Here is a 24080-nt window from a genome sequence, read left to right on the forward strand (position 1 = left end):
CCGTTTCACTGTCATTCATAAATGCCATGGAGTTCGATAGCCTACATTTCAGTGTTTCTGCAACAAACCTTGTAACCACTACATCATTACAGACTTACTCAGAAGTGCAGTACTGTTATAGTGCTCCACATTTAACATTTCCCCCTTTTATTTATTGACAATCCTATTTTACCATAAATCCAAAATGTCTTTGTCACTTGTCTGAGAAAGTTTATTGCTGATGTAGCTTTTTTTTTTAATGGATAATTTCAATATTTTCCAACGGTTCCAGCTGTCGTGTTGTTTGGACCTTCTGAAAGGCTCGGGGTAAATGGCTGATGGAAGACTCTGATCTTAACTCTGTGAACCTGAGCTGGATTCCAGCAGCAGCTCCCTGCTCTGCTCTGGCGAGGGGAAGGGAGGGAGGAAATGGTTGGGAAGTCTTCCAGGCTTCAGGGAACCATTTCTAACCCCTCACCACTGCTACTCCCTCACACTGATGAGCACGCAGAAAATAAATTAGTCTGGTTGAGAAGCACGCTCAAGAGCCTTTAATCGTGCCAAGTCTCCCAGCCGGCCACTCCCTCCTTTGTCTCCCCCAGCATCTCTGTAAGTCTCCCACCAGGCCACTATCTCCTTCGTCTCCCCCAGCATCTCTGTAAGTCTCCCACTCGACCACTCCATCCTTCGTCTCCCCCAGCATCTCTATAAGTCTCCCAGCCGGCCACTCCCTCCTTTGTCTCCCCCGGCATCTCTGTAAGTCTCCCACTTGGCCACTCCATCCTTTGTCTCCCCCAGCATCTCTGTAAGTCTCCCACTTGGCCACTCCATCCTTTGTCTCCCCCAGCATCTCTGTAAGTCTCCCACCAGGCCACTATCTCCTTCGTCTCCCCCAGCATCTCTGCAAGTCTCCCACTCGGCCACTCCATCCTTCTTCTCCCCCAGCATCTCTGTAAGTCTCCCACCAGGCCACTATCTCCTTCGTCTCCCCCAGCATCTCTGTAAGTCTCCCACCAGGCCACTATCTCCTTCATCTCCCCCAGCATCTGCATTGGACTAGAGGTTTTATGAGGCAGTGGACCAAACATGCCTGTTCAGACCCCAGGAACTTGGACTCCCTGCAGTTCAACTCCAAACAAGGCCATGCAGGATAGTAGCCCTGTGAAACTATTCTAACAAATGGAAATAAGAAGTAATAAATCAGCCAAGATTTTGCCCTAACATAATCACATTTCTTACATTTGATTGTCGCTCCTGCAAAATACTGTTATGGGACAGTAAACTGTGTAATATCTTGGGCAAAGGCCAAGTAATCTCACTTACGGACCTCCACAGTCGAACATTGTACGATGTTATTGCTCACTGTGCAACCAGTTGATTTATTTAATTACCCCATTGGCCGAGAGGGTCCATATATCTTTGCATTACTGCACTTTCAGTCAGGCACACGATATGGGGTGGTCCTGTTCAGCTGAGCTTCTGTACCATGATTTACTGTACCTGCATGAACGGCAGTCACATCAGATTCACTGAACTGTGCAACTGTTCAAGTGCAATGTTCAGAACCCTCGAAACCCCCAAAAAGTTGGAGACGACATTATTTCCCCATGTTTTCTTGTCACCACGGCTGATCCTCGATATGATTCAGTACATCTGTTTCAGCTCGAAGTTCAAGGCATGACCTTACATTTCACATCAACCTCCCCAACCCAACCAACCTTTCAGAATGTCACAACATGTTGCCACCCTAATTACAGCTATTGGGACACATGGTGGCATGGCATATACCAATTGGGGGGGGGGGGGGGGGGGGGTTGGGTGTTGAACATTTCTGTTCCATGTACTCTATTTGTCTAATGACCTGTTGCAATTTTATATTTAGAGGTGTTGTTATGACTACCAGAATTCCTGACAATAAACACAGAACCTTGCGAGTTCCGTGGAGTGTAGTTTATGTCTGCGGAGAGAGCTGTCGTTATCCCGTAATTGTGGAAGATCTGAGGAGTCGGCTGTTCCGCTATGTAATTGCGTTTGGCATAAAAATGCACCGCTCCACTTGAATCAAAGGCTTTGTGTCGTATTTTTAGCACAGCAGGCATAACATGTTACATGCTGAGCACTTTTAAGGGCTTTGTTCAATCAGTTAATTGGTGATCGTAGTGACTAAAGCAAATACAGTATGCCACCCTTAAACCTGACGGTGTCATATCTGAGGCTATTTCTCATTTTAAGCGTCAACGAACAGAGGGTTGTAGTGTTTTTGGTGTTCATAACTACCCTCCGTGTACTGCTCAGATCAAAATATATTGAATGACTTCACACATGGAATGCACACGGTGAATAATAAACTATTCAGTTTGTTGTGTTCAGAGGATGACTGGTAAAGAAAAGCCTCAGAAGCTGCTAGAAAGATTTGGATTTTTTTTTTTTATTACCTTTATTTAACTAGGCAAGTCAGTTAAGAACAAATTCTTATTTTCAATGACGGCCTAGGAACAGTGGATTAACTGCCTGTTCAGGGGCAGAACGACAGATTTGTAGTTTGTCAGCTCGGGGATTCAATCTTGCAACCTTCGGTTATAAATCTTAACACTCTAACCACTAGGCTACCGGCTACCATGTTCATTAGACATTTGGAATGACAAGCATCAACAGCTAGAGACATGCAGAAATATTGGAAGGGTAGGAATATGCCGTCCTGAATTTAAACACACACACACACACACATCTGTTCCCAGGCTCTGTAGTGCACTACTTCTGATCAGAGCCAGATGGGCCCTGGTCAAATGTAGTGCACTGAATAGGGAATAGGGTGTAATTTGGGACGTAGCTCAGGCCAAGGTTGAATACAATACAACTTTATTAATCCCCTAGGGGCAATTCGTTCAGTGCTGACAGAGGGCTTCAGACAGGACAAACACACAGTATAATTTTTAAAAAAAACATTAAGGCATCAGTTAAAAGTCCATGGTGCAATTTAAGAAACTACAAGTCCAATGTTAGCCACAGTTCTTAATTAATGTCGGGGCTAAACTATCTCTAGAATAGTCCCTAGGTCTTCTTTAATGTTCCTGTTAAACAGGCGGATGGCCTCGGGCACACGAAGACCTGAATGTGCCTGCTTTGTGTAAGGGTGGTCTAAGGGTTCTGTTCTAAAACACCCAATTGATTGATTCCTGTTAGCACTTTTCTACAACCCTGGCTTCTACAGCGATGCATGGGGGTGGAAACACCTTGAAGTATTTCCAACACTACAACACTGTACTGTTGTGTTTGCACGCTGCTGGAGTATTTGAGTCGTTTTTAGAAAAATATCATTAGTTTGATATTTTCCATAAGGGTCTTATTAGGATCAGACCATCATTATTTTTTCTTTCTTTCTGGGAACATGAAGATGCTTACTTTTATACCAATGATTTTCCTTTTTATTTCATTTATTACATTTTACCGCAAGTGGATTTACTCAAGCTGTTGTAAATTGTATGTAAAGGACAATTTACGGTAATTACCATATGACGAGTTTGATTCCAACTTTCTCTCATGCGCCGTTACATTTGGTGATTTGTTATTAGCTAATAAACACACTTGTTTCTAATGTTCTGCCTCTTGCCAGAATACTCGAGGTGCAGTCCACTGTGATGTTTTTGTTTACTTATTGAGAAATGTATGTATTGGGTGAATATAGCTGTAAATTAATATAAAGATGTGTCAGATTGGGTAATACTGAGGAATGTACTTATCGAGTGAATATAGCTGTAAATTAATGTAAAGATGTCTCAGATTGGGTAATACTGAGGAATGTACTTATCGAGTGAATATAGCTGTAAATTAATGTAAAGATGTGTCAGATTGGGTAATACTGAGGAATGTACTTATCGAGTGAATATAGCTGTAAATTAATGTAAAGATGTCTCAGATTGGGTAATACTGAGGAATGTACTTATCGAGTGAATATAGCTGTAAATTAATGTAAAGATGTCTCAGATTGGGTAATACTGAGGAATGTACTTATCGAGTGAATATAGCTGTAAATTAATGTAAAGATGTCTCAGATTGGGTAATACTGAGGAATGTACTTATCGAGTGAATATAGCTGTAAATTAATGTAAAGATGTCTCAGATTGGGTAATACTGAGGAATGTACTTATCGAGTGAATATAGCTGTAAATTAATATAAAGATGTCTCAGATTGGGTAATACTGAGGAATGTACTTATCGAGTGAATATAGCTGTAAATTAATATAAAGATGTCTCAGATTGGGTAATACTGAGGAATGTACTTATCGAGTGAATATAGCTGTAAATTAATATAAAGATGTCTCAGATTGGGTAATACTGAGGAATGTACTTATCGAGTGAATATAGCTGTAAATTAATATAATCTACTGTATCTCAGATTGGGTAATACTGAAGTCAGAGGGCGGTAGATTCAATGACATAGGTCCCAGGGTGACTGCAATAGGTCCCAATAGGTCCCAAGCTGCAATAGGTCCCAGGGTGACTGCAATAGGTCCCAATAGGTCCCAAGCTGCAATAGGTCCCAGGGTGACTGCAATAGGTCCCAATAGGTCCCAAGCTGCAATAGATCCCAGGGTGACCGACAATAATGGACAATATCTGTGAACAAAAAACATTTAATCGTCCATCATCTTAATACATTTATTTTAGGAGAAGGGGGGGGATTCAACTTCATATTCGATTAGATACAGTTTATCCAATAGCAGTTTTTCAATTAGAAATAAAAATGAGTAAAGTTGGTAATCATTTTACGAACAGAACGGCGCGGTCAGGAGGAGAAGCTTGATTTCCAAAAGTTAAAACCATTAGTTCTTGAGACAGGGGTGTCTCTAAAACTGTGTTGTATTCGTTAGGTATGTCATAGCTCATTTTTAAAGACGAATTACAATATCAAAACATTTGTCAATTCATCATTACCCAAAATTCCATAATCCTCACAGTCCTTATAAGGCCCCACCTTTACCTCCCTGGGACGACACAGATTTGGGCATGTGCACCTGTGTAGCGTGATAACAAGAGCTATTGGCAGTCCACTGGAGAGAGGCCAAACCTTGTCCAACCACAATCCACCTGCAAGGTACATTTCAGGCTAGCAAAACATATGCATGCATGCTCAGGTTTACCTGAGTCCTCAGTCTAGTTTCATAAAAGGATAGGATGTGTGTAATGGCTATTGTAATATGATACGAGCATCCCACTAAAATTCTCAAGGTTTACATTTTTAAAATTTTCGTAATTTAGCAAACACTTATGCAGAGCAACTTACAGGAGCAATTAGGGTTAAGAGCCTTGCTCAAGAGCACATCCACAGATGTTTCACCTAGTCGAACCAGAGACCTTTCGGTTACTGGCCCAACGCTCTTAACTGCTAGGCCATGATGTAATTTCTTGAAAAGGCCTTGGTTTGAAAATAGTATGTGGGATTCAAACTTGAACCAGAGGATAAACTACAGAGCAAGGCCTAACTTACGCACCACTTGGTCCAGAGCCATAGATCACCAAATTTCTAACATTGTTTTGCACTGAAGGCGTTAGTTCCCTAATTAGAATGTGGTGTACAATGCACTTAGCTAGCAGGCTCTCCCCGGGTCACAGCGTCTTAGAGAGAGTCCAGAGTGACTCTGTGTTTAGTCCTGAACATTTAGCCTGAGAGACCCTGGACGTCTCCCTGGACGTGTCCCAAATGGCACCCTGTATCTTATTTAGTGCACTACTTTTTACCAGGGTCCAATGGCACCCTATTCCCTATTTAGTGCACTACTTTTTACCAGGGTCCAATGGCACCCTATTCCCTATTTAGTGCACTACTTTTGACCAGGGTCCAATGGCACCCTATTCCCTATTTAGTGCACTACTTTTGACCAGGTCCCATAATGCTCTGGTCAAAAGAAGTGAACTTTTCAGCAAATAAACGATCCACAGGAAGGAGAGAACCCAACCGTTTGCATGGGGTTTTGTAATTCATCCATCCATTCAATTCATTCTTCATCTTAAATGGAGAGAGATGGACTCCGTGTGCATAACGTTGCCAACATTTCTACACACTCATGGAACTCCGGGTCACTGCATTTGCAAGTTAACGGATGTCAGGCACCTCCAGGAGCTGTTTGTCTCCAAGCAGCCTCTTCTGCTCTAAGGGCTTTTGCAGACAGAGATGTGCTCCAGTTGGAGTCTTACTGGAGAAATCCTGAAAGCTCAAGCATCTGTTACCTTGCTGTCAACAAGTGGTATGAAGAGGGGTAATGATGTGAACATACTTACATCAGCCATCCACACTGAGTAATGATATTTGTAGACGCTGAAGACTTATGAATTTTGAAGTTGCATTTTAATACTGTGTTGGTCCCAACAAGGCTTCCAGCTGCTCAATTTCATTATTTTATTCAACTTCTTTTTTATTTTATTACTTTGGCAAAACAGGCCTGGTCAAAATGACTCTCCTGAGGGGCACGAGGAGTGTTAACAAGCTCCTACATTTTGGGCTGGGCCAAGGGGGTCTGCTGCTCCCCTCGTTGGAGCCCAACTAAGCCCCAGTGGGGGCTGGAGGCCATTTGCCCCCCCTCTCCTCACTCCACTGCCTCCTCTCTCGTCTTTATGAGTGTTTGGAGTGGCTGGGCTGGCCGTTGCCAGGAGAAGCGGATGTTGAAAAAGGAGAATCCTCTGTGAAAGGTGGCTGTGATTCGGGGGGCACTGTGGGCTCCTCGAGGGCTCCACTGTCGCAGAGACAAAATAATCAGCTAGCTCCTCAGTCCAATGTCGCGCCGTCTCTTCTCTCTCTCTCCACTCTCTCTCTCTCTTACTCCTTTCTTTCTCTTTCTGTCATTCTCTCTACCTCTGTTTCTTTGTCTTTCTTTTGGTTTCTTACTGCCCTTCTCTTCTCTCTCGCTCTCTGTGCTTCTGTTTCTGTGCATCAGCCCATTCTACACAGGTGGGAGGGGGAGAACATGGTATCTATTTTTTGATTAATACTGGCGCTCATTATGAAGGGAGGGCTTTGTTGTGTCAGGTGTCATTGGTAGGACATTAGGTAGTGCTGGGAGGGTCATTTTACAAAGTGCCTTTTGAGGAAGTCGGACAAAAATGGCCTTGAAGGGTCCTAACGTTAACAGTTCTTCTTCATGGATATCTACCAGGAATATACAGTACACTAGTCTAAATTTAAAGGCCCAGTGCAGTCAAAAATATTTTTTTCCCCTGCATTTTGTATCATATCGTACAACAGCTGTAGAAACTAACACTGTAAAATTGTGAACAATTTGATCAGTGTTATTTCCTGATAGTTGCTGGTTGAAAATACAGTCTACACAGGACGATCTAGTCAGCAGGTTTTGCATGAGGGGAGTTTCAGACATCACCAGGTGTTCAATCAATAATAGACCAGTAACAAAGAGTTCCAAACCTCTCTGCCAATAGCAGCTAGTTTTCAGCCCCCCCCCCCCACAGACCAGAAAAATTATTGCTTGAGAAATATTTGTTTTGCTAAAAAGCTATTTGAAAAAAAATAAGAAATTAAATTTTTTTTTATGGAGAACTATTACAGTAAGGCACTTAATTGTTACATATAAATGATTTGATATTGATATAAAACATCTGCATTGGGGCTCCCGAGTGACGCAGCGGTCTAAGAGGTGTCACGCCAGACCGATTCCAGGCTGTATCACAACCGGCCATGATTGGGAGTACCGTAGGGCGGCGCACAATTGGCCCAGCATCGTCCGGGTTAGAGTTTGGTCGGTGTAGGCCGTCGTTGTAAAATGATAATTTGTTCTTAACTGACCTGCCTAGTTAAATAAAATAATAATAATAATAATAATAAATAAATTGGACCTTCAAACTGAACATTACAGATAGTACTTGAAGTAAAATAAAGATCACTGAGCAGCATTGGCTTTGTTGTAAGTTGTGAGCCTCTAGACTCGTTACTTACTGCCGGTGAAATTGAAGTATCTCACGGAGCCGTTGTTAACACTGAAACAATTATCTACTCTTTCTATTCATTTGTTACTCGGCGAACATAAATTACTATGACTTCCTGCGCTATGACAGACATTCATTCATCTCCCCCTTAGGACACTGGATAACTTTTTTCTCACCAAGGTCAGCTGTCAGATTCTCTCTCTCTCTCTCATATTCATATATATGCTTCTTGCCATTAAACATTAAGCGTAGTTTAAAGATGGCTAATTTAAACAAACATACTTTTTTTCTTCTTCTCTTACCTGTTTTTATTTTAGGAAATGGTTTTGTGCCTTTTCTGAGGTAAGCTTCTCCATGAAAGAGTATGTGTATTATGTACATTGTAAAAGTAATCCCAGGCGTATTTCCACAACAATGGGACGATCATTTGACATGGGAACTCCCCCTCCGTGTTGGTTTTGGCTCCATTACTAGCCATAACTCATCCTCCCTCTTCAGAACGTATGGCTATTGTCAAATGTAGCGCACTATATAGGGAATAGGGTGCCATTTGGGACTAGGACAAGGAAGGTCCTAGCGGCGGAGATCCCTGTTGAGTAATGCTTTGATACTGGTAAGACACACAGTCTCTTCCTTACAGACATATAACATTCCTCACTGAGTCAGTTTTGGCGGCAACTAACCTAGTGGTTAGAGTGTTGGGCCAGTAACCAAAAGGCTGTTGGTTCGAATGCCCGTGCCAAAAAGGGGGAAAATGACCTTGAGCAAAGCACACCATCATGCTGAGATCATCCGTTCACGGCGGTTGGAACCAAACATCTCAAATTTGGACTCATCAGACCAAAGGACAGATTCCCCCAGGTCTAATGTCCATTTCTCATGTTTCTTGGCCCAAGCAAGTCTCTTCTTCTTATTGGTGTCCTTTAGTAGTGGTTTCTTTGCAGCAATTCAACCATGAAGGCCTGATTCACAGTCTCCTCTGTACAGTTGATGTTGAGATGTGTCTGTAACTTAAACTCTGTGAAGCATTTATTTGGGCTGTAATTTCTGAGGCTGGTAACCCAGAGTTTCCTCTGCAGCAGAGGTAACTCTGGGTCTTCCTTTCCTTTGGTGGTCCTCATGAGAGCCAGTTTCATCATAGAGCTTGATGGTTTTTGAGACTGTACTTGGAAGATACTTTCAAAGTTCTTGACATTTTCCACATTGACTGACCTTCATTTCAGTAATGATGGACTGTTGTTTCTCATTGCTTATTTGAGCTGTTCTTGCCATAATATGGACTTGGTCTTTTACCAAATAGGGCTATCTTCTGTATACCACCCCTACTTTGTCACAACACAACTGATTGGCTCAAATGCATTAAGAAGGAAAGAAATTCCACAAATGTACTTTTAACAAGGTACACCTGTTAATTTGGGGCGGCAGGGTAGCCTAGTGGTTAGAGCGTTGGACTAGTAACCGGAAGGTTGCGAGTTCAAACCCCCGAGCTGACAAGGTACAAATCTGTCGTTCTGCCCCTGAACAGGCAGTTAACCCACTGTTCCCAGGCCGTCATTGAAAATAAGAATTTGTTCTTAACTGACTTGCCTGGTTAAATAAAGGTAAAATAAAAAAAAATAAAATAAAAATTTAAACACATTCCAGGTGACTACCTCATGACGCTGGTTGAGAGAATGCCAAGAGTGTGCAAAGCTGTCATCAAGGCAAAGGGTGGCTACTTTGAAGAACCTCAAATATAAAATATATTTGGATTTGTTTAACACTTTTTTTTGGTTACTACATGATTCCATATGTGTTATTTCATAGTTTTGATGTCTTCACTATTATTCTACAATGTAGAAAATAGTACAATTAAGAAAACCCCTTGAATGAGTAGGTGTATGTATGTATGTGTATGTATGTATGTGTGTATATATATATATATATATATATATATATATATATATATATATATATTTTTATATATATATTTTTATATATATATATATTTTTTTATATATATATATACATATATATATATATATATATACATGTGTGTGTGTGTGTATACACAGTACCAGTCAAAATGCAAGCAGTTCAATGAATTATATTAGCTGACAAGCCCTATACGCTCATCAAGGACAGGTATTTGAGTAGTTTTGCAGTCATTGTAGAGTAAGGAAATAGTTTGCGTTTCAATGCAATTGAAAGTCCATCACCCAATTTTTAAATATTATTTTATAAATGTTGCCCAGTCAAAGATAAAGCTGTTTTATGAATACCTCAATTGAACTCTTCTCTGGATAGAATAAAAAAAATGGAATTGCAAAAAAAAAATTATTTTGATTTGACATAATTGGGTTGAGAACTGATTTGATTCAAGGCCCATTGTCGCGGTAAAACTTCAGTCAAATTAATGGGTCTTGCAATGTATGGAATTTGCGTGAGGTGTTGTGCTCTCAGATCCTAGCTGTGCTTTTCAGCATGACTTAACCAGACCGTGGGAGCTGAGCTAAACCTTTGGGTTTGAGTCCCAAGTGGCACCCTATTCACTATACATGTGCACTACTATGTAGTGGACTACACCAGAGCCCTTATATGCCCTGGTCAAAGTAGTGCACTACATAGGGAACAGTGTGTCATTTAGGATGCATATTTTGAAGTAGCTCATGTACATATCAACGTTTAAACTCTTCTCATCGTCATGCACTATAACTAGAAAAATGTTAGTGTGATGTTTTTCCAAGTGAAGACTTGCAGGAAGTTGTAATAATAGTCTGCGCTTGACATATTTTCATTACACTGAACACTACTAAAGGTGATAAAACCTAGGAGTTGGATCGATTTGAAGTGAAGACTAGTGAGATATGTCTACCAGATGGACATGTTCTTGAGGCTTCCAGGGTCATGCCCAGTAGGGAGAAAATGTTTTAAAACTGAAAGAAACGGAGGAGGTACTACCACAATTTTTGCAATAAGAAATGCACATTTTCCTAAATACATTTGCTATGGTGTGCCCTACTGAACACAAGCCTTCAGCAGGACACAGCTGATGTGTTGTCTGGTGACCGGGGCCTTCAGCAGGACACAGCTGATGTGTTGTCTGGTGACCGGGGCCTTCAGCAGGACACAGCTGATGTGTTGTCTGGTGGCCGGGGCCGTCAGCAGGACACAGCTGATGTGTTGTCTGGTGACCGGGGCCTTCAGCAGGACACAGCTGATGTGTTGTCTGGTGACCGGGGCCTTCAGCAGGATACAGCTGATGTGTTGTCTGGTGACCGGGGCCTTCAGCAGGACACAGCTGATGTGTTGTCTGGTGACCGGGGCCTTCAGCAGGACACAGCTGATGTGTTGTCTGGTGACCGGGGCTGTCAGCAGGACACAGCTGATGTGCTGTCTGGTGACCGGGGCCTTCAGCAGGACACAGCTGATGTGCTGTCTGGTGACCGGGGCCTTTAGCAGGACACAGCTGATGTGCTGTCTGGTGACCGGGGCCTTCAGCAGGACACAGCTGATGTGCTGTCTGGTGGCCGGGGCCTTCAGCAGGACACAGCTGATGTGCTGTCTGGTGACCGGGGCCTTCAGCAGGACACAGCTGATGTGCTGTCTGGTGGCCGGGGCCTTCAGCAGGACACAGCTGATGTGCTGTCTGGTGGCCGGGGCCTTCAGCAGGACACAGCTAATGTGTTGTCTGGTGACCGGGGCCTTCAGCAGGACACAGCTGATGTGCTGTCTGGTGACCGGGGCCTTCAGCAGGACACAGCTGATGTGCTGTCTGGTGGCCGGGGCCTTCAGCAGGACACAGCTGATATGCTGTCTGGTGACCGGGGCCTTCAGCAGGACACAGCTGATGTGCTGTCTGGTGGCCGGGGCCTTCAGCAGGACACAGCTGATGTGCTGTCTGGTGACCGGGGCCTTCAGCAGGACACAGCTGATGTGCTGTCTGGTGACCGGGGCCTTCAGCAGGACACAGCTGATGTGCTGTCTGGTGGCCGGGGCCTTCAGCAGGACACAGCTGATGTGCTGTCTGGTGGCCGGGGCCTTCAGCAGGACACAGCTGATGTGCTGTCTGGTGACCGGGGCCTTCAGCAGGACACAGCTGATGTGCTGTCTGGTGACCGGGGCCTTCAGCAGGACACAGCTGATGTGCTGTCTGGTGACCGGGGCCTTCAGCAGGACACAGCTGATGTGCTGTCTGGTGACCGGGGCCTTCAGCAGGACACAGCTGATGTGCTGTCTGGTGACCGGGGCCTTCAGCAGGACACAGTTGTGGAACGTTCAGATATAAATATTTCTATGTAAAAACAAACATGCCTCCTGACCTGTAGAATAAGGAGAATCGCTTCAGTTCTATTCAAGCCATTTCAATCTACAATGTTCGACAACGTTTGGCTACTGAACGTAGCCCTGTGTATGTCAGGCCATGGGAGCTGGGGATTGGACTGGACAGGGCTAAAACACTCCTCCATTGCCACTCACTCATTAATGTGCTAATCGCTAATTGCCAGCCCCACAGCACATTCCTAACCCAGTTGTGGGGAAACGCTACTGCAGAGTAATCATGGTTGCATCCCACATGGCAGCCTATCCCCTATATAGTGCACTACTTTTGACCAGAGACCTATGAGCTCTGGTCAAAACTAGTGCACTATATAGGGAATAGGGTGGTGTTTGAAATGCAGACCATGTGAGTGACCTCAACTTGTCCAGCAGCTATGTTTGGGATTCTATGTGCCAAAGTGTGGTTTCCTATAAGATGAACTCTCTCTCTCTCTCTCCGGTACTTTTGGAAAGCAATTCTTAACGATCGTAAAGTTTTTTCGGGGGGGAAAATCACTACCATAAATCTGTTGATCTTTTAGATTTTTCTTGGATCAAAAACTGAACATATGAATGAGTGTTTGTCCCAAAATAATGTCCAGATTGTTTTGAGAAATAACCTGTTGTGAATTTTGACCATGAATATAAATCCTGATTTTTCTGTGCACATATGTATTTGTATTTCTTCGTCTTCTAATTCTTCTGGGATAAATAAATAAATCTCATTTTCAATAGTGCCCTGAGACCTATTCGGCAGTAATTATCCATTGTGTGATCGTAAACATCAGTAGAGCACGTAATTAACATCTGTAGCACATTGGTCTAATGACAAATCAATAGGCAACGTTGCTCCTCTGATGTGATGGAGTCATTTCTAGCCAGGCTCACTGAAAATCGATCTTTGTTCATCTTGTAGCAAGACCAGCACTCTTGGTGGCAGATGTTGGATTGAATACAACAATATCATAGTTTCATCAAAACTCTGTTTTTTTTTGTGTGTGCTTTTGGCCATGGCAATTTTCATCAGATGGTATATCCTTCTAGTCACTCTAAAGCCTTGCTCCCAAAACGGCTGTATTCAATTGAGGTTTTGGATCCACTTGTTGTGTTTGGCAGAGTTTATGAAGATTCCTTTCTCGTTTTGTTCTGGGCCTCCCGAGTGGCGCAGCGGTCTAAGGCACTGCATCTTAGTGCTTAAAGCGTCACAACAGACACCCTGGTTCAAATCCTAAGCCGTGATTGGGAGTCACCATATGGTGGCGCACAATTGGCACAGCGCCGTCCGGGTTTGGCTGGTGTAGGCAGTCATTGTAAATAAGAATTTGTTCTTAACTGACTTGCATAAATCAAAAAATGTATGTGACTTCAAGCATTGAGACATGACAGCTGGTGGATCATTCTTTGCCGCACATTTAGCAAGATGATAGGATCATTTACTAACAGAAACATATTGATGTGTTTAATATTTCAGGTGGTATATTGTTTGATGTGTCAGCAGCACTGTAGTCAGTATCACCAGGTTTCTGTTCAGACACCTGGATCTAAGGCAAACCAAGGCAGGGTTATGTGAGTTCTGTTCCCTCCTAACTCTGGTCTCCTTCCTGTCTCTGCAGCAGAAGCAGATCCTAGCTTATCCCAGCCAGTGGAGTCTGAGGGGCTGGCAGAAGCTCAAAGTGGAGCAGCACCCTCAGCTGAAGGTAACCCTCCCCCCCTCCTCTCTCTCTTTATTAAAGTGGAGCAGCACCCTCAGCTGAAGGTAACCCCCCCCCCCCCCTCTCTCTCTTTATTAAAGTGGAGCAGCACCCTCAGCTGAAGGTAACCCCCCCCCCCCCCTCTCTCTTTATTAAAGTGGAGCAGCACCCTCAGCTGAAGGTAACCCCCCCCCCCCCCCCTCTCTCTCTTTATTAAAGTGGAGCAGCACCCTCAGCTGAAGGTAACCCCCCCCCTCTCTCTCTCTCTCTCTCTCTCTCGCTCTCTCGCTCTCTCTATTAAAGTGGAGCAGCACCCTCAGCTGAAGGTAACCCCCCCCCCCTCTCTCTCTCTCTCTCTATTAAAGTGGAGCAGCACCCTCAGCTGAAGGTAACCCCCCCCCCCTCTCTCTCTCTCTCTATTAAAGTGGAGCAGCACCCTCAGCTGAAGGTAACCCCCCCCCCCTCTCTCTCTCTCTATTAAAGTGGAGCAGCACCCTCAGCTGAAGGTAACCCCCCCCCCCTCTCTCTCTCTCTCTCTCTCTCTCTCGCTCTCTCTATTAAAGTGGAGCAGCACCCTCAGCTGAAGGTAACCCCCCCCCCTCTCTCTCTCTCTCTCTATTAAAGTGGAGCAGCACCCTCAGCTGAAGGTAACCCCCCCCCTCTCTCTCTCTCTCTCTATTAAAGTGGAGCAGCACCCTCAGCTGAAGGTAACCCCCCCCCCTCTCTCTCTCTCTCTCTATTAAAGTGTAGCAGCACCCTCAGCTGAAGGTAACCCCCCCCCCCCCCCCCCCTCTCTCTCTCTCTCTCTCTCTCTATCCTTCTCTCTCTCTTTATTAAAGTGGAGCAGCACCCTCAGCTGAAGGTAACCCCCCCCCCCCCCCCTCTCTCTCTCTCTCTCTCTCTCTCTCTCTCTCTCTCTCTCTCTCTCTCTCTCTCTCTCTCTATTAAAGTGGAGCAGCACCCTCAGCTGAAGGTAACCCCCCCCCCTCTCTCTCTCTCTCTCTCTCTATCCTTCTCTCTCTCTTTATTAAAGTGGAGCAGCACCCTCAGCTGAAGGTAACCCCCCCTCTCTCTCTCTCTCTCTCTCTCTCTCTCTCTCTCTCTCTCTCTCTCTCTCTCTCTATTAAAGTGGAGCAGCACCCTCAGCTGAAGGTAACCCCCCCCCCCCCCTCTCTCTCTCTCTCTCTCTCTCTCTCTCTCTCTCTCTCTTTATTAAAGTGTAGCAGCACCCTCAGCTGAAGGTAACCCCCCCCCCCCTCTCTCTCTCTCTCTCTCTCTCTCTCTCTCTCTCTTTATTAAAGTGGAGCAGCACCCTCAGCTGAAGGTAACCCCCCCTCTCTCTCTCTCTCTCTCTCTCTCTCTCTCGCTCTCTCTATTAAAGTGGAGCAGCACCCTCAGCTGAAGGTAACCCCCCCCCTCTCTCTCTCTCTCTCTATTAAAGTGGAGCAGCACCCTCAGCTGAAGGTAACCCCCCCCCCCTCTCTCTCTCTCTCTCTCTCTCTCTATCCTTCTCTCTCTCTTTATTAAAGTGGAGCAGCACCCTCAGCTGAAGGTAACCCCCCCCCCCCTCTCTCTCTCTCTCTCTCTCTCTCTCTCTCTCTCTCTCTCTCTCTCTCTTTATTAAAGTGGAGCAGCACCCTCAGCTGAAGGTAACCCCCCCTCTCTCTCTCTCTCTCTCTCTCTCTTTATTAAAGTGTAGCAGCACCCTCAGCTGAAGGTAACCCCCCCTCTCTCTCTCTCTCTCTCTCTCTCTCTCTCTCTCTCTCTCTCTCTCTCTCTCTCTCTCTCTCTCTCTCTCTCTCTCTCTATATTAAAGTGGAGCAGCACCCTCAGCTGAAGGTAACCCCCCCCCCTCTCTCTCTCTCTCTCTCTCTCTCTCTCTCTCTTTATTAAAGTGGAGCAGCACCCTCAGCTGAAGGTAACCCCCCCCCCCTCTCTCTCTCTCTCTCTCTCTCTCTCTCTCTCTCTTTATTAAAGTGGAGCAGCACCCTCAGCTGAAGGTAACCCCCCCTCTCTCTCTCTATCCTTCTCTCTCTCTTTATTAAAGTGGAGCAGCACCCACAGCTGAAGGTAATCCCCCTTCTCTCCTCTCTCTCTCTCTCTCTCTCTCTCTCTCTCTCTCTCTCTCTCTCTCTCTCTCTCTCTCTCTCTCTCTCTCTCTCTCTCTCTCTCTCTCTATTAAAGTGGAGCAGCACCCACAGCTGAAGTTAACCCCCCTCTCTCCTTCTCTCTCATTTTCTCTCTTTATGGCTCCTCCCCCTCTTTTTTCTCCTTTCCCTAATCATGATTTACTATAGGAGTGTACATGAGCTGTAAACACACACACACACACATATTTACTTGTTATCAGTTCGTACAGCTGTTTACTGTCAGACGGACGAATTGACTGACAGACGGACTCCCCTTATCTCGATCTGAAGAGTAGTTGGTCACGTTACTCTGAACCCGGTGTGGTGTGACAGAGCACAGAATCTCTGGAAAGAACATTCCAGGCCTCCAGACCCGCCCTGGCCTAAAACCTCTCCCCAAAAGGCTCTGCAGAGACCTGCTTCTTCTCAAGCGCAATGATGTCCTTGACTCTCCTGTTTCTTGAGTGTCTCTGCATGCGTCCCAAATGACTCCCTCATTTAATGCACTATATAGGGAATAGGGTGCCTTTTGGGACACCGCCTCGGTTTCTCGGTTAAAGATGCACTATGCAGAAATCGCTCCGCTATTTCCTGGTTCCTAAAATCAACTGTCAGTTTGTGACCAAACAAGCAAGTGTAGTGTAGAGAGAGTCCTTGTACCATCTAAACCGCTGTGAAATATCTTTGCCATAACCAATAATATTGTATTTTCTGCTCTTTGAAGCTGGTTTACGTAACCAAAAAGTAAAATACGTATACAAAAAAGGTACATATTACGCATATAGAACATATCTACCGCTTCCTAGACTTGCTTTCAATGACAGATCTATGACACACATTTCTATGTGAATTTGGTTTGGTCGCACAAAAAGTCACATATTACAGCTGTAAGAAAAGCTCTCGTTTGATTTGACTACGCAGTTCAATGGAAGGGCCCGGGTCGAGATTACGTTTCAAGTTTTTAATGCCACGTGCACAAGTGCAGTGAAATGCATTTCTTGCAAGCTCTAAACCCAACAATGCAGTAATCAGTATCAATGTAGTACTAAAAATAACACGATGTAGAACAAAAACACCAGAGAAATAGAAATAAGTAGAACAGGAGAACCTAAGAAGCTATATACAGGGTCAGTACCATATTAACAATGTACAGGGATACTGGAGTGATGGAGGTAGATATGTATAGGGGTAAGGTGACTAGGCATCAGGATATATGATAAACAGATTAGCAGCAGAGTAAATTATGATTTTGTGTGTGTGTGTGTGTTAGCTATTTAGCAGTCTTATGGCTTGGGGATAGAAGCTGTTCAGGAGCCTGTTGGTGTACCGCATGCCGTGTGGAAGCAGAGAGAGCAGTCTATGGCTTGGGTGGTTGGAGTCCTTAATGATTTTCCGGGCCTTCCTTTCACACTGCCTGTTATAGTGGTCCAGGATGGCAGGGAGCTCGGCCCATGTGATCTACTGGGCTGTCCGCACCACCTTCTGTAGCACCATGCAATCGAGAACGGTGCCATTTCCATACCAGGCGGTGATGCAGCCAGTGAAGATGCTCTCAATGGTGCAGCTGTATAACTTTCTGAGGATTTGAGGGCTCATGCCAAACCTTTTCAACCTCCTGAGTGGGAAGAGGTGCTGTCACGCCTTCTTCACGACTGTGTTAGTGGACCACTTTAAGTCCTCAGTGATTTGGACATCGAGGAACTTGAAGCTCTCGACCCGTTCCACTGCACCCCCATCGATGTGGATGGAGGCGTGCTCACCTCCCCGTGTCCTGTAGTCCACGATCAGGTCCTTGGGCTTACTGACGTTGAGGAAGAGGTTGTTTACCTGGCACCACACTGCCAGGTCACTGGCCTCCTCCCTGTAGGCTGTCTCATCGTTGCCGGTGACCAGGCCTACCACCGTCATGTCGTTAGCAAACCTGATGATGGTGTTGGAGTCGTGCACGGCCACGCAGTCATGGGCGAACAGGGAGTACAGGAGAGAACTTATAAACACACCCCTGTGCGACCCTCGTGTTTGAACGTCAGCGTAGCGGCACGGGAACCTGCAAAATGAAAGCCTTTTGGAGTTGAACAGAGCTCCCATCCCTTTGCAGCAGGGCCCTCACAGCTCATCTCATCTCATGCTTAAGTTCAGAAGAGGCTGCTGGGGAGGAGCTATAGGAGGACGGGCTCATTGTAATGGCTGGAATGGAGTCAAGCACATCAAGCACATGGCAACCACATGTTGGACTCCCATTCCGTTTTATGACATTCCATGAACACATCCTACTATAGCTCCTCCAACCAGCCTCCTCTGCCTCAATGACTCTGGGTGATTGCAGACGAGGGAAGCCGTTATGTCGGAAAAAGCATTTGTTCTGATAGTTCCTTTAGCCCTTTAGCCCCCCCCCCCCCCCCCCCCCCACATCCCCTTTCTAATCTGGATCCTGGAGTGGAGGCGTGTAGCGGAGGCCCCCTTTATTCTGTCATGTTGATACAGTACATTTGTTCCACATAAGAACTGATTCCTGGCCAGATTGGCTGAGATGTTCAGAATGTGTTAGACTAGGGCTGCAGATCTGTTATGAAGGATGGGAAGTAACTGGAGCACAGCCATTCTACAGCCCTCCACCCAAAACCATACTCCAAAATTGATAATCAAAATCAGCCCACCGCCCTATGTTATTAGGATAATTAATGACCACCAGACGAACTTTGTAATAGCGCCCCCGAATGGCTGTACAAACGTCACACGCTATATAGCCCTCCCAAACCAACGTGTGTAAACCCTGGATTGCCGATGATATGTATTGGCAAATGTAAGGCTTTGAAGCTACCGACAGCCATATTGGCACAAACATCAAACACTACATAGCCCTCCCAAACTCAGAGATCTCTATCTTCCATGTGCAGCCTAATTATGTTGTTTAAGAGCGGTGGGGGTTTGACGTGCATTGAGGGCGTCCCCCAGTCAACTGCATGCCTAAATCAGGGTGGGGGGGGGGGGTCTGTTTAATACCAGCAGAGGGAAAGTGTCATGCTGCACCATAAAGGCTTTGTGGTGGCCATCGGGCCAGGGTCTTGGGACACGGTAGTAGTTTTCAGACGAGCCGGTCTACTCTTCACATTCGGAACAATTCATTAAATTAAAAAAACAAAATTGAAACTTTCGAGAGAAATCAAAGCTCCCGAATCTCAGTGTTTCCCTCTCCTTTGACAGATGCAAAGGAACGTTTTGGTTTGTATTAGTAAGGTACATTGGTTGTCAGACCAGGTTAAGTCCTCAAACAGTGCTTGTTTGAATTTGCCCAAGTCATACCCAGCCAGTTTTTTTTCACAGTGAATTTGGGTAGTTGAAAGGAGATGGGATACAGCGATATCAGGCGATAGAAGGGAAATACAGCCGTGAGGTTCATAGGTGTGGACATGGGGTGGGATTCCATGCTTTGGGACGGCAATTGTGTGTTTTGGAAGCATCAACACCACCGCTGTGGCATGATCCAACACACATACCCAGCCATTTCTAAGACTGAGGTTCCGTTGGTCCGCCAGGGTGGCAGCAATGGGCTTTAGGAGGAAGCTGCTTTTCATTACGTCTATCTCTCGGGGAGAAGTAAATCACTCCAGCCTTGATATTTGATACAACCGTGTCGCCACAAGAACCCCGCCACTGAACACAAAGTAGTTTGGCTTTTGACCAGGACAGACGATGGACTCTGAGGATTTTAGTGGAGCAGGCCCAGTTACAAGCGCATGCGGGTTGCAGCAGCTGGAGATGTATTACCCGAGCCCGAGGATTGGAAAGAAAGCAACGAGTTATCGATACAAATGTACTTTAACAGTTCTTCGGCCGTGTTTCCTGCAATGAAATGTATTCGCCTCTTCTTGCCTAAAGACAGCATGTTACGCGTTTATCCCAAACTAAAAACCCTCATTTGTCATTTTCACCTCTAAATGAGCTCCTCCGTTTGTTTCCGGCGTACTTTGGCTCGTCGAGTGGCGCTGCAATGCCCCTGTCAGCACTCAACACGTTGTTTACTGTCCTCCAATCACCACTGCACACAAACAGTCAAACCCATTTGGCTCTGTCTGCCAGCTACAGAGCTGCAGCCTCCACTTCCTCTGGGCTGTCAGAAGAAAACAGGGGGGGGGGGGGGGCGTGTTCCAAATGGAGGGATGCATTCCAAATGACACCCTATTCCTTACATAGTGAAAATAAGTGCACTACATAGAGAATAGGATGCCGTTTGGACTAGGAACCTTTAATTAAACCCTAAATGGTGACATCATTGCTCTGCGCTATGCTGAGTACTCTGCTGCATGCAGTGGGGTTAGGCACACTCCTCAGCGCCATTTTTCCATTGCATAAGCTCTCTCTGAGGCGCACCACAAGTACTCCAGGCAGATGTTGTAGTGTGTGGAGCCAGGGGATGGGATGTACAAGTTGTATTGAATTTGTGTATGTGTGTCACTATTCAACCAAGCATTCTCTGGCTCTTCCTAGTAAACTGTAATCAGTAAAGGGATAAGTTGAGGGAAGAGGACATTATGTTGCTCCTCTAATGAACTACAATTAGCAAATCAAATCAAAATGTATTGGTCACATACACATGGTTAGCAGATGTTATTGCGAGTGTAGCGAAATGCTTGTGCTTCTAGTTCTGACAGTGCAGCAATATCTAACATGTAATCTAACAATTCCACAACAACTACCTAATACACACAAATCTAAGTAAATTAATGAAATGGAATAAGAATATATACATAGAAATATATGGATGAGCGATGACAGAGCAGCATAGGCAAGATGCAATAGATGGTATAAAATACAGTATATACATATGAGATGAGTAATGCAAGATATGTAAACATTATTAAAGTGGCATTATTAAAGTGACTAGTGATCCAGTTATTAAAGTGGCCAATGATTTCAAGTCTGTATGTAGGCAGCAAGCCTCTCTGTGTCAGTGATGGCTGTTTAACAGTCTGATGGCCTTGAGATAGAAGCTGTTTTTCAGTCTCTCGGTCCCTGCTTTGATGCACCTGTACTGACCTCGCCTTCTGGATGATAGCAGGGTGAACAGGCAGTGGCTCGGGTGGTTGTTGTCCTTGATTATCTTTTTGGCCTTCCTGTGACATCAGGTGCTGTAAGTGTCCTGGAGGGCAGGTAGTTTGCCCCCGGTGATGCGTTACTCTGGAAAGCCTTGCGGTTGTGGGCAGTGCAGTTGCCTTACCAGGCGGTGATACAGCCTGACAGGCATCTGTGAAAGTTTGTGAGGGTTTTAGGTGACAAGACACATTTCTTTAGAATCCTGAGGTTGAAGAGGCACTGTTGCCCCTTCTTCACCACACTGTCTGTGTAGGTGGACCATTTCAGTTTGTCTGTGATATGTACGCTGAGGAACTTAAAACGTTCCACCTTCTCCACTGCTGTCCTGTCGATGTGGATAGGGGGGTGCTCCCTATATTAAAGGGGTAAGTTGAGGGAAGAGGACATTATGTTTTCATCCTGATATTTTTGATAATAGACTAACATTTTGTGTTATGGGTAACATATGGGAAAAGTGGGTCTAACAGTAATGGTATTCATAATAAAAAATAAATAAATAAAAATATATAAATAAAATATAAAAAATAAGTAATGGTATTACTATATTACCTAACGGCATTATGGAGGAATAATTGTCCAAAACTCAACATATTGAGATCAATTTGGAGAAGATATAACGTAAAATGTTTTCTAGATTATAGTAGCGTTAATAGGTTGTAGAACTTTCCAGACCACTTTTGAACTTGGGTTATTGCTTGTCCAATTTAATTGGTTAATGATATAAGTTGATAGTGAAGATGATGATAGTCATCACTTCCTGATTTAAATCCCATTATTTGCCATGCGTGAAGACATTACACATCAAATGCCTAAAGGCAAAATGCACTGAATATTGTAACTACTTGAGATTCATCCCACACCATTGGTTTCACCCTTGACCCTTTGTTGCCGTTTAAATGGATAAATCCCATCACCAGCCTTTTGAACCGATGCCTTGAGGACGAGTATCCAAGATATCTACCGACTCCAAAACTGTTTAAGTGTATTTGTTCGAATCAACAGTTGTGCAGGCGCCAACAACCTTTTGGCCTGGAGGAAAGGAAAAACACCAAAGTGATTTGAGGTTATTTGAGGATGTTTGAGGTTATTTTCCAATTGGAATATAGCTGGAGTGGAGCTTTGCCTTGCACTCTCCTTGGCCTGCTAACATTGTCCATTACTTTCCATCGAGGCTGTTGGAGGCTAGCGTGGCTAGTTGTGGCTTGGCAACCTGATGTTATGGCATTACAAAATATACAACTTGAAGGCATACTCAAGTGGTGGGCTCTATGAAGGTCATATGTTATTTTCTCTAAGTGTGTGTGTGTGTATATGGATTTCACTACTGTAGAACAGTAGATTAGGTTAGTGGTTACAGTGTACTCACGGTAGGTCCTGTAGGATTCAGTGACAGCATGTATGTAACAACTGATCTACTGTGTTAACCACCAAAGTACTTGATTGCTTATGTGGTCATAGGCATTTACCAAACCTACATGAGCAGGCATGCCACCTCACCGAGGTTTGGGCCAAGACAACAGGATTTATCATAGGACAGATGGCACACAGGCAAATCCTCAGATACAAGGATAGGAAAGCAGGAAGTCATCAACTGTTAAATCAGAGATGGTTCAGTAATTATCAGAGAATAAGGCACTATCTTTAGAGGTGTGTGTGTGTGTGTGTGTGTGTGTGTGTGTGTGTGTGTGTGTGTGTGTGTGTGTGTGTGTGTGTGTGTGTGTGTGTGTGTGTGTGTGTGTGTGTGTGTGTGTGTGTGTGACCATAGAGATAGACAGTCTGATGAGAAATTGAGACATGATTGTCTGTCAGAACCTGGCCAACATTCTCTCTCAACTCCCCTCCGTCTCTCCCTATCTCATCCCCTCCCCCCCTCCAATACCCCTTTCTCCATCCCTACATAATGTGTACTGTTGGGGTTACTGGAGTTGGGAAACACTGCCCTACATAATGTGTACTGTTGGGGTTACTGGAGGACTGGAGTTGGGAAACACTGCCCTACATAATGTGTACTGTTGGGGTTACTGGAGGACTGGAGTTGGGAAACACTGCCCTACATAATGCATTGCCTTTGACCAGAAGCCTATGGGCAAGGAATAAATTATATAGGGAATAGGATACAGTATGTGAACAGAAATGGTTTTGACTCAAATGTCCAATGTGATGATTGATGTTATATACCTTGCAGAGTTGAAATGGAATGAACCCCATATCTGTGAAAGCAGTTGGCTAAATCACATGCAGGTCTGGGGCTAGGCATCTGTAACCTTGGTACACAGAGTTCAGTACTTAGATATTCTATTGGCTATTTCTATGGTTCAGTGGTCTACCGGTCTTGACCAGAGTGTTGACCCTGGACAATGTTTGTTAACATTGGTTACCTGGCGACAGGGCAGGATCACATGACTGTGCAGTGTGGGCTCGGTCTGGGTCTCTTATCCAATGGCATTGGTTATTTGTAGTGAGTCACGCTGGTCAGAATGCAGAGAAACTGAAGGGTTTTTCTCTCTCTCCTTTTCTCTTTATTCTCTCTCTTTATTCTCTCTTTCTCTCTCTCCTTTTCTCTTTATTCTCTCTCTTTATTCTTTCTCATTCTCTCTCTCCTTTTCTCTTTATTCTCTCTCTTTATTCTTTCTCTCTCTCCCTTTCTCTTTATTCTCTCTTTCTCTCTCTCCCTTTCTTTATTCTCTCTCTTTATTCTTTCTCTTTATTCTTTCTCTCAATTCTCCCTCTTTCTCCCTCTCTCCCTTTCTCTTTATTCTCTTTATTCTCCTTCTCTTTATTCTCCTTCTCTTTATTCTCCTTCTCTTTATTCTCTCTTCTCTCTCTCCCTTTCTCTTTATTCTTTCTCTCAATTCTCCCTCTTTCTCCCTCTCTCCCTTTCTCTTTATTCTCTTTATTCTCCTTCTCTTTATTCTCCTTCTCTTTATTCTCCTTCTCTTTATTCTCCTTCTCT

The 24080-nt window shown here is 44.6% G+C and overlaps 1 protein-coding gene across 2 annotated transcripts in view; it reads left to right on the forward strand.

The window, feature by feature from the left end:
* Window positions 1-24080, forward strand: part of LOC139408296 (receptor tyrosine kinase-like orphan receptor 2) — a 131650-nt gene that overhangs the window by 67240 nt on the left and 40330 nt on the right. For both annotated transcript variants that reach the window (XM_071152008.1, XM_071152007.1), the window contains exon 2: window positions 13827-13910. In XM_071152008.1, coding sequence (XP_071008109.1) covers window positions 13827-13910 — 84 coding nt within the window. The remainder of the gene's footprint in view (window positions 1-13826; window positions 13911-24080) is intronic.

The sequence above is a fragment of the Oncorhynchus clarkii genome, chromosome 5, assembly GCF_045791955.1.
Source record: "Oncorhynchus clarkii lewisi isolate Uvic-CL-2024 chromosome 5, UVic_Ocla_1.0, whole genome shotgun sequence".
In the NCBI taxonomy this organism is placed as follows: domain Eukaryota; kingdom Metazoa; phylum Chordata; class Actinopteri; order Salmoniformes; family Salmonidae; genus Oncorhynchus; species Oncorhynchus clarkii.